A 12,138-nucleotide genomic window follows, 5' to 3' on the forward strand; every position below is an offset into this window, starting at 1 on the left:
AAAGATTTAGCATGTTAATGTGGGTCTTGGCGGACTAGATAGCAAGTATTGAGACTTGCTACTACTAGAACATACACAGACATACAGAGTTAAACATATGGAAATGTTGCATCAAGCATGTATGACATGCTGCTGCACAATTAGACTAGAGGTAGACCGATATATCAGTTTCACCGATTAATCGGTTAAACCGATAGTTCCTTTTTGGAACTATTGGTTATCAGCAAAAATCTCTGCCGATAGTTGCTGATAGTTTTAATTTTATTCCTCATCAATAAACCTCATCTTGTGAAATATATATACACTGGCAGCCAAAAGTTTGGAATAATGTACAGATTTTACTGTTTTAGAAGGAAATTGGTACTTTAATTCACCAAAGTGACATTCAACTGGTCACAAAGTATAGTCAGGACATTACTGATGTAAAAAACTGCACTATCACTATTTGAAAAAAGTAATTTTTGATCAAATCTAGACAGGCCCCATTTCCAGCAGCCATCACTCCAACACCTTATCCTTGAGTAATCATGCTAAATTGCTAATTTGGTACTAGAAAATCACTTGCCATTATATCAAACACAGTTGAAAGCTATTTTGTTCGTTAAATGAAGCTTAACATTGTCTATGTATTTGTTTTTGAGTTGCCACAGTATGCAATAGACTGGCATGTCTTCAGGTCAATATTAGGTCAAAATGTCAAAAAAGAAACAGCGTTCTCTAGAAACTCATCCGTCAATCATTGTTTAGAGGAATGAAGGCTATACAATGCTTGAAATTGCCAAAAAACTGAAGATTTCATACAAAGGTGTACACTACAGTCTTCAAAGACAAAGGACAACTGGCTCTAACAAGGACAGAAAGAGATGTGGAAGGCCAGACGTACAACTAAACAAGAGGATAAGTACATCAGAGTCTCTAGTTTGAGAAATAGACGCCTCACATGTCCTCAGCTGACAGTTTCATTGAATTCTACCCGCTCAACACCAGTTTCATGTACAACAGTAAAGAAAAGACTCAGGGGTGCAGGCCTTATGGGAAGAATTGCAAAGAAAAAAACACTTTTGAAACAGAAAAACAAAAAGAAAAGGTTAGAGTGAGCAAAGAAACACAGACATTGGACAACAGATAATTGGAAAAGAGTGTTATGGATCTTAACCCCATTGAGCTTTTGTGGGATCAGCTAGACCGTAAGGTGCATGAGAAGTGCCCGACAAGACTACAGGAAGTGTGGGGTGAAATGTCTCCTGTATCTGGACAAACTGACAGCTAGAATGCCAAGGATCTGCAAAGCTGTCATTGCTGCACATGGAGTATTTTTTATGAGAAATCTTTGAAGTAGTTTAAGAAGTTCTGTAATTTTTTTTCAAATTGTAATAGTAATTTTTCATGTTATTAATGTCCTAATCAGTTGATCTTTCTATAAGAGCAAAATCTGTACATTATTCCAAACGTTTGGCCACTATATATATATATATATATATACACACACACACACACACACACACACACTCACTGGCCACTTTATTAGGTACACCTGTACATCTAATTGATCATGAGATTATCTAATCAGCCAATTGTGTGGCAGTAGTGCAGTGCATAAAATCATGCAGACATGGGTCAGGAACTTCAGTTAATATTCACATCAACCATCAGAATGGGGGAAAATGTGATCTCAGTGATTTCGACGGGCTGGTTTGAGTATTTCTGTAACCGCTGATCTCCTGGGATTTTCACGCACAACAGTCTCTAGAGTGTAAAGAGAATGATGCAAAAAACAAAAAAACATCCAGTGAGCAGCAGTTCTGTGGGCAAAAACGGCTTGTTAATGACAGAGGTCAGAGGAGGATGGCCAGACTGGTCCAAGCTGACAGGAATGTTACAGTAACCCAAATAAACATGTGTTATAACAGTGATATGCAGAAAAGCATTTCTGAACGTACAACACATCAAACATTGAGGCGGATGGGCTACAACAGCAGAAGACCCCTCCGGGTACCAGTACTGTCAGCTTAGAACAGGAAACTGAGGCTGCAGTGGGCACACCAAAAAGGCTCACCAAAACTGGACAGTAGACGATTGGAAAAACAACGCCTGGTCTGACAAATCTAGATTTCTGCTGAGGTAGGCCCACTGCAGCCTCAGTTTTCTGTTCTTGGCTGACAGAAGTGGAACCCAACATGGTCTTCTGTTGTTGTAGCCCATCTGCCTCAAGGTTCAACATGTTGTGCATTTTGAGATGCTATTCTGCTCACTACAGTCGTACAGAGTGGTTATCTGAGTTACCGTATCCTTTCTGTCAGCTCGAACCAGTCTGGCCATTCTCCTCTGAATTCTGTTATTAATAAGCTGTTTTCACCCACATAACCGCCGCTCTCTGGATGGTTTTGTTTTCACACCATTCTGAGTAAACTCTAGAGACTGTGCGCGTGAAAATCCCAGAAGATCAGCAGTTACAGAAATACTCAAACCAGCCCGTCTGGCACCAACATTCATGCCACGTCCATATCACTGAGATACATTTTTTTTCCCATTCTGATGGTTGATGTGAACATTAACAGAAACAGAAAAAAGTTCAAAGAACCCATCAGCTTGCCCCATTCAGAGTTTCATGTAATTGCTTTTATCGCCCAATATCGATGAATGACTTTCTGTGGAAATCAACAAAATGCTACAGAGCTGAACTTGTCTTGTACTTGGAGCATTCCTTGTAAATCTAAATATACTGTACTATACTATACTAAATATAATACTGTGTATGTATATATATATATATATATATATATATATATATATATATATATATATATATATATATATATATATATTATATACTGTATATACACTACATTAGAGAGGACAACTCTCTCTCTCACATCTCAGTAACTACACAAAGACTCTAACACACACACAGACACATAGACATCTACTAGAGAAAGAAATAGTGCTTTGGCAACTACTAGATATGCGGAGAGCTGCCAACTTTGAGAGTGTCTGTTTGTGTGTACATGCATTTAAACCTCTGTGATAGTGTTGATACTTTCTCTCCATGTAAGAGAGTAAAATAGCTAGACAGAAAAGAGAGAGAAAATGATAGATGGAGTTGACTGAACCCACCGGCAGACAGCTTCGGCCTCAAAGTAGTGCGAGTGCCGCCCGTCAATGATGATGATCTCGTGGTGTTTATCCAGGAAACACTCCACGGCAGACTCAGCTGTTCGTGCGATGTTACACCTGAATCCCGCCCGCTCACACGCCCACCAGAACGCATCGCTCTGACTGTCCTCTTTAGCGAACACCAGTAACACCTGAGCGAGAGAGACAGAGAGAAAGAGAGTCAGAAAGAGAGAGATGGTGTTGGTGAGTGCATGTGAAAGGTCAATAGTCTTTCATCCTGTTCAGTGTTGTGTAACCATGGAGCAGCAATGTGAAATTCCACATGGTCCAGGTCGATCAGGACACCTTTGTCGCCATTACCTCGCCCGGGAGGCCCATTCTGCACCTTCTCATGTCTACCTTCAGGGGGCGGAGTGGCCTTACCCAAACCCGCTCTGTCACACGCTAACTTGCATGACCATTTCTATTGACACATAAAACTGCATAAATCTGATGCTACACAATCAAAATATATCAATGCTTAAATAGTACTGACTCAACGTGATTGTCTCTAAAATCCCCAACTAAGCTTAGGAATGGGGATAGTTCACCCAAAAATGACAACCGTCATTATTTACTCACCCTCATGTGGTTCCAAACCTGTATGATTTGTTTTCCCCTCATGGAACACAAAGGAGATATTTTACAGAATGTTTACACTGCTCTTTTCCATACAATGAAATGTTTGAATGTGCAACTTATAAATTCCATGACTTTTCAGTATATAAAGACTTAAATTTTGTTCCATTCCTCAAACCTGTCGTATGTCTTCAGAAGTCTTGAATCCAACCTGGTCTCATAGAATCACGTTACTATACCAACATTTTTGCAAAAGGATTTTTACATGGCTCATTGTATTGTGGTAGCTTCCTGGTAAAATGAACACTAGAGGCACTACAACAACGACTTTTATGCCCTTTCACACAAATCTCAAGTAAAACGTCATTTTTTCAGTTCATAAACTCTTACTTTTCACCCTGTTCCTCATACAATGCTTTCTTATGACATCAAAGCATTTCCACTATAGTGCATGACTTGTGAGGCGATGCATTTTAAGTCAAGTCATTTTTATTTGTATAGCACTTTTCACAAAACACATCATTTCAAAGCAGCTTTACATTTTAACATTTGCATTACATAACCAACTACATTTATAAGCTTGTTCAGGCACAATCAAATTGCGTGGTAGCTCAACTGATAGAGAGTCGCACTTGCCATGCAAAGGATCCCACATGAGTTGACAAGTGAGTTGACACGTGAGCTGAAAGTGTCATTGAAGCACCACAAAGTGATGTAGTTGCTTCGGCAATTGCGCTTTTCATTTCACATTTGCTTTTTATGACACTATCGGTTAGGTTTACATTTAAGGTTTAGGTTAGGGTGGTAGGTTTTTGTTTATTTATTTAAAACTCGATAGAGCATTAACCTTAAAAAAACCTCATCTCTTTGTGAGAAAATTTTACTTGCTTTTAGTGCCATACTGGCTGCTGCAATGGAACTGCAATGGAACTGCTGCAATATGAGTAATGAACCGCATTATATCATTTTGCCATTTTTGAGCTTGACAGTCCCTGGTTTTCATTCACTTTCATCATAAGGAAAATAGCTTCTACTTTTGTTTCACTGAATAAAGAAAGTCACATGGGTTTGGAAACGACATGAGGGTTAGTAAATGATGACATAATTTTCCTTTTTGGGTGAACTATCCTTTTAAGTAATCATACCACACTCAAAGAGCTTTGAAAACAGTTCACTGCCACCCCTCTCATTCCACAGTTCAACAGAGCTGAAATGTACGTTTTTGCTTGTGTGTGTGTGTGTGAGTGAGTGATTTATTTAGGCCACTGTCCGTTCTAACGAGGCCATAGACAGGTTCAGTCTGGGCTAGTGTGTGTTTGAGGCCCCTGCTGATTCAGCAACCTTCACACACACACACGCACGCACGCACGCACGCACTAACGCATGCACACGTTTGCTCTGCAATCTAAATTGAGATATAACATAGACTTCTACTGTTTTTATATAATGCTAACTATAATTACTATAAACTAATGCTAACAGAAAACTTTTTGCATTATTATCATTTTTAAATTCATTATTTAATTTATGTATGAATCTTTTCTTTTTTTTTTTTTTTAAACGAGGACATCCCAAAATGTCCCCAAAGGGAGGTTTTGTATGATTTAGCTTACTTTTGGGTGCAAATTTGTCCCCAAACTATAGCTAAAGCCAAGCTTACACTACGCAACTTGCAATCGGCGCCCTGTGACTCACAGTCATTTTATTCGTCATGCTGGTGCGAACACCTTAGGACTATAGTGTATCAACTGCACTAGAGCTAGGCCGATATATCGGTTTTACCGATTAACCAGTGCTGATAGTTTCTTTTTTTTTTTTTTGGCATTTAATCCTCATTTCTTTATTCTTCAACAACAACAACAACAAAAACTCATCTGGTGAAATTATATATATACAGTTGCAATCAAAATTATTCAACCCCCCTGCACAGCACTACATTCTGGTGATGTGAATTAAAACACATCAACTAAAACCTCAGTAAACAAAGTAAGATTTTAATACACATTTGAGTGATTTTGAGAACAAAGTTCAGTTTACCCAAATTTTAAAATAAAAAATAACTAATTCTCTCCACAAATGTCATGTCAAAAATATTCAACCCCCAAAGTCAATCATTTGTGGAGCATCCTTTATCCTTAATAACAGCAAATAAATGTTTCAAGTAAGTGTTCTCAGGCTTCGGACACCTCTCTATTAGAATTTGTATACATTTCTCATGAGCAAAAGCTTTCAGCTCATTGACATTCTTTGGTTTCTGTGCTGCCACTGCTTCCTTGAAATCCCAACAAAGGTTTGCAATGGGATTTTAATGATGGACTATCCCTGAACCACATTTTGGACAACTTGGATGTATCCTTGGTTTTATTGTCTTAATGGAAAGTCCAGTGATCTCCGAGCTTCAATTTACACACTGAAGGCATCACATTTTTCATGCCAAAATGGCCTGATACCTGAAAGAATCCATGGTGTCAGTCACATAGTCAGGATAGCCGTTTCCTGCAGCCGCAAAACACCCCCATAACAGGACTGACCCACCTCCATGGTTGACTGTGGGGATGATGTCGTTCTTGTCATCACCTTGTCATCTTACTCCAGACGTACTGCTGACCCATGGGTCTAAAACTCATTTTCAGTTTAGTGTCATACGTCTATAAAACCTTCTTCCAGTACTCCACAGTTCTTTCCTACTTCTTTCCTATTACTTTTTAAATATTCAAGTCAACATTTTCCTTGGTGAAGTTTTGCTTTCTTCCACACCCCAAGAAGGTTACTGTTGTACCATATTTAAAAAATGTATGAATGGTGCTACCAACTTTGTCTATTGGAAATTGAAGTGCCTTCAATTTTAAATTCTATTGAATTTTAGCCATGACCTTTCTTGTGTAATGAAATAATCTCTTCTATTAGCTTTTGAGTCAACTTATTTTTAATTGCATTTTTTTGCATAGAAATACATTTTTGCTTACAACGCTAAACGTACATTTTTAAAACTTAAATAAGTGCCATTGCAGATTGATGACTTAATTTTGTTTTAAAACAATTACTTGTGTAGACTTACATATTTAAGAAACAGCTACATGCAATAGGGGTTGAATAATTATGACATGGCTGTATTTTTAAAAAATCCTGCTATTTACAAATATTAGGTTATATATTCACACTATGAATGTGTCACTCAACTGATATAGATGTAAAGTTTAAAAATTCTGGGTCATCAGAAAAGCTTACCTTTGTAAATCCTTACTGTCTTGGGGGGGTTGAATCATTTCGATTGCAACTGTATATATATATATATATATATATATATATATATATATATATATATATATATATATATATATAACTCTTCATCTGGTGAATATATAGGCTTTAAAAAGCTTAATTTGTATATGGAGTATAGTAACGAAGCCAAGTTTCAATCATTTATAAAATAAAACGCCCTGGTGATTTTCAAGCTTTCTTTTATATTTAAAAGCCCCATGTTGTGCACCAAATCTTATTGTTTTCTGGTTAGTATTGGAAGTTTGGTTGCACAATAAACAGCCTTTTGGATTTTATTCATTTTGGCTCTTGTAGCCTCAATATCTGAGCCATCATAGTAAGAAAAGACTAGTTTTTTAAGTTTTCTTATTGGCCGATTAAAGTTTAGAGCTGAATTCTGAGTTATTTTAGTGCAGTACCTGTTATTGAGCTTCAAATGTGTGTGCTGCTCATATCTGTGTCCCTACTGTACATGTTCATACAGTCATTTTTTTAACATTTTCAGATCATACCAAATGCATCTTAAAATTAAGATAACAAAATTAATTCACAAACTCACGCATTTATTCTTGAGAACATGTCAACAAACATGAAAGAACAGCTCGCAACCATGTTGCTATTTGGAAACATAAGAACAACAGCTGAAAATAATAAAAACAGTGGGTAGGGAGATGTTAATGATGTTTTATTTTATTTTCTAATATCTTGTCTTCCGCTTCCTAATACCTTGCCCTCCTCTTGTGATCTTTCTATATTTCATTGGCTGTAGCTCATTGTTGGTCTTTCGCTCGTCGGGACAGTGCACACACCTGAAGACAGGACGTCTAGATATCAAGCTGGTTTGAAATCTGCCGTAGCGTCTGGGACTAGTCTCGGCATGTTGCAGGAGTGCGCATACAACAAGACCGTTCGACATGAGGCCCAAGATTTCTCATCGCAGACTCAAAACATCAAAGAAGACGAGCTTATAAAACACACACACACACACACACACACACACACACACACACACACACACACTTTTAGACTACACTTCAGACACAAAGTTGAGAGACTACCAAACCCTGTAAATGTATTGAAATACTCCTGTTCAGTGTATGTGTGTGTGTGTGTCTGTTTTATAAGTCAATAGCTAAATTAAATTCAAGACCTTAAAAGGATGACAGGTGATTCATTTAAAAAATCAGTTTTGATTGATTCTCTGTTACATCAGTTGCACAAAGAGTCTACATAGAGATTACATAGACCTCCTGAATTTACCTTGACAAATGTCAGGCAGTCATTAGGTTAATGCTACACACAACAATTTCTCCTTACACAATTTCACATTTAGGTAACCATAATTCCCACTAATACCACACACACACACACACACACACACACACACACACACACACACACACACACACACGATAATCTCTGTGTCAATCCTGTGAGACAGCTCAAGATTATTCTGGGGTCCTGACTGAGTCACTGTAAGGTCTTAGGTGCCTGACTGTTTGCCATACTTCAGAAACAGGAAGTAGCAGCAATGACAATAATGCACTTTGAAGTCACAGGACAGAGGCTCATTTCAGAGACTCGTGAAATCATAAAGCATCACTATACAGGCTCTGCATTAATTCAATATGATGTCACAAGGATATTCCATAACAGCAAGGTCAATATGAGATTACACAACATTACCACACAAATCCTATTGGTGCATTATGATGTCTCAGGGACATTCCACAGGTCAAGATATTGATGACACAAGTTCCACAAAGTGAAGGCTTGCAATTATCAATTATATAATATAATGAAAACTGCTAGAAACTTATATTGGGATTTTAGTCATATAACAGATCGCTGCACGTTCTATATGAGATCATAATGTATCTGAGCTTTACTGCCTTGCTTAAAGGAATACTCCAGGTTTAACACAAGTTAGGCTCAATCAAAAGTATCTGTATTGATTTTTACTCCACCCTCGTTTGATGGTGGTTACAGTAAGGCACTTGTGTATTGGGCCAGTCCAAACATTGAAACACACTGTTTCAAAAGTACAGCCGCAAGATGTAAAAATGATGTGTTAACTAACCTTATAAGTGTAGTTAACTCCAATACTACAACTTTGTTGCCATGACAACATAGCGCTGGTAAACCCTGTAAGCGATTATATCATACAAACATTATGTTAACATGTACAGTATAGTTTACGTCTTATGGCTATACTTTTGAAACAGTGTGTATTTGACTGTTTATGGACTGTCCCCATTTACTTCCATTGTAAGTGCCTTATTGTAACTGCGATTGTTTTTTTGTTTTTTTGTGGTAAGCAACATTATGTTACAAACGCAGTGATTAAGCTTATCTTGTATTGATCCTGAAATATTCCTTTAAATACACTGATTATGCAAGATAAACTCTCAGTAATTTGCCAAATGAATATATACACCCTTTGTTTAACCAGCCCAAATCATTAACCACTAAACTAAGCCTAAGTAAAGTCATCCAGGAAAACACCTAAACAGAAGCACATGCATCTATTTTCCAGCTACAATTTCAAAAGCCACACATGCATTTGCTCAAAGACTAAACATAAGGACTAGATAGACTTTACCTGTATGGGCTCCTGACTCAGACGCATCGGCCCCAAACGCTCTTCTGTAGCAGACACCTGAGACAGAGGGATAGATGTTGCATGTTGTAGGAATTAGAATGAAAAAGAAACAGTTAAAATGCATCCAATTTTTTACCATCTCTGATCCCTGTAGCAACATTCTGGCATTTCTGTCCTGTTTTTAATCATGCATTGTTGGTACATTCGTTTGAAAGTTTCCTCTTTGATTCCAGATCAAGAGTACAATCGTTTACACAAACTATACAAGACAAACAACTTCAGTCCAGTGAAGATATAATGTACTACAGATTGCATTAATGTAATCTGATCGCAGGCAAAATGTAGCCATCCTGTTCAGCGCAAACTCCACCCCGAGAGATTTATCCGGATGTGGTATGTGCAGTCAAAAAGTAAAAGTTGTGTTTTTAAAGTGTTGTCCAAACGTTGCTGAGACATTGCACTGATAGAGAACAGGTGGCTTAAAAGCGTCATCCACTTTAACACTACACATAAGCTTCTCAGCAGGAGTCACACACCGTCTAACACACACACACACACACACACGTACAAAAAATCCTTCATAGGCTAAACATAGATCATAATCAGAATAAAAGCAGTGCACATAATACACATACAATTTTGTGATGACAAAAGAAACAAGTGAAGCTATTTACACACACACACACACACACAAACACCACAAAAACCTATTGTTAATCTGTATCTTTGTCTTGCTTTCCAGTAAAATATCTAAACATGATCATCATTAAAACAAGATTAGTGTATCTGGGAACCAAAATCATTTAACAAATAAAGATTTGTTTTCAGATCATGCATCTTGAGAATGCTGTCAGTGTCCATTGGCAAATAGACAAATGTGCATTTTCCAGTTTGTCTCGCTAAATTTAAGTGTGAAACAAGTGAAAAAAAAATCTGTATATGGAACAAAACAAATCATTCAATAAACCATTCATTTCTTGAGGTCTAAAACTTTTTTTTATACACCATATAAAATGTATAAGAAAGTTATTCCTTTAAGGAACATCTACACATTTGTTTCCTGTGGTCTCTATAAACATTCTTGTATCTATAAAAGGATACTCAGATAGAAAGAGGAAGGAACAGACACTAAGACAGAGAAAAAAGAGAGATTGTAAAGAGAGAATTGTCAGAGTGATTCAAAGACACAAAATGCAATAGACCCGGAGGATAGAAAAGATTACACAATACACCATAGAAAATGGAAATGAAAATTCTTAGAAAATAGATCAAGCAATATTACAGAATAGGTCAGAGATCATTTCAATCAAGCAGCATCATTCTGAAGAAAAGAGACAAAAGTGGGTGGGAATCTCTCTCTCTCACACTCATGTGTAAATGGCTGAGCTTCAGTGGGCATAAATTTACTTTGGTCATCTGCATGTTTTCTGTTAATTTTGCCCCTTGAGAGGCAATCTAGAGTCAAGAGTGAAAATGTGCACAAACAGATATGAGTACTGTTTAATTGGACTGGGAAAGAAAACGATGCAATGAATGACATTAACGTCACAACAACATAATCGCAATCTCTTCGGCTGCAGCTACACAATTACAGTTGTAACATATGCAATTACACAATTACAAACATAACAGCTAGTTTCACACAAACAATGTATACAGGTCCATTAGGTGAGAAGTAATCCAGGGTTCTTTCACAGACCCTGTTGTTAAGCACACATTATGCCTAGTACCCAATTAAAAGATCGCCTTAAAGGGGTCATATCATATTTTGATATAATTAGGGATGTCTATTTAACACGTTAATTCATTGCGATAAATTATATAAAAAATAACGTATTAAAAAAGTTAATGCAACTAATCATGTCCCCGGACCGTAATAAGGAATATTCCTTCCATATGAGCAATTCAAGCTTGGAGTACCACCTGTTTTCTCCAGGGGGCAGTAAGTGAAACTCGCTGTATAGGCAATGCACATCTTATCCAGACAGTGAACAAACCACACTTACCGAGAGCAGACAACACAAGTTGTACGTTCTTGCATACAAACACAGCTTGATGGAGCGCAAATCCAAAGGCAGGGATCTCAAGATATCAAACTTCATTTAACTTGATACAGCAGCCTTAAAATGATATGTTTATGACACAACCGAGACGCTCCAAAAGCATCTCTCTGACGTAGGTGTACATTGACGCGTACTTATAATACAAGCCCTTATAATAAATCTCAGACAGATTGACGAATTCACAAAAATGGATTGCTGTGAACTGTAGGCCAATGATAGGCCTATGTTCAATAATATGGAAATGTCCTGTCATGGCCAGCCCAATCTCCAGACCTGAACTCCATTGAAAACCTCTGGAATGTGATCAAGAGGAAGATGGATGATCACAAGCCATCAAACAAAGCCGAGCTACTTGAGATTTTTTCACCAGGAGTGGCATAAAGTCACCCAACAGCAATGTGAAATACTGGTGGAGAGCATGCTAAGACGCATGGAAGCTGTGATAGAAAATCAGGGTTATTCCACCAAATATTGATTTCT

General features: G+C 37.5%; 1 protein-coding gene across 2 annotated transcripts in view; it reads right to left on the reverse strand.

Annotated features, from left to right (window-relative positions):
• Positions 1 to 12,138, reverse strand: part of LOC127428678 (high affinity cAMP-specific and IBMX-insensitive 3',5'-cyclic phosphodiesterase 8B-like) — a 70,957-nt gene that overhangs the window by 30,862 nt on the left and 27,957 nt on the right. For both annotated transcript variants that reach the window (XM_051677191.1, XM_051677190.1), the window contains exons 2-3: positions 9,596 to 9,652; positions 3,115 to 3,305 (exon numbers count right to left, since the gene is read on the reverse strand). In XM_051677191.1, the coding sequence (XP_051533151.1) occupies positions 3,115 to 3,305; positions 9,596 to 9,652 (248 nt within the window). The remainder of the gene's footprint in view (positions 1 to 3,114; positions 3,306 to 9,595; positions 9,653 to 12,138) is intronic.

The sequence above is a fragment of the Myxocyprinus asiaticus genome, chromosome 38 (assembly GCF_019703515.2).
Source record: "Myxocyprinus asiaticus isolate MX2 ecotype Aquarium Trade chromosome 38, UBuf_Myxa_2, whole genome shotgun sequence".
Classification (NCBI taxonomy): Eukaryota; Metazoa; Chordata; class Actinopteri; order Cypriniformes; family Catostomidae; genus Myxocyprinus; species Myxocyprinus asiaticus.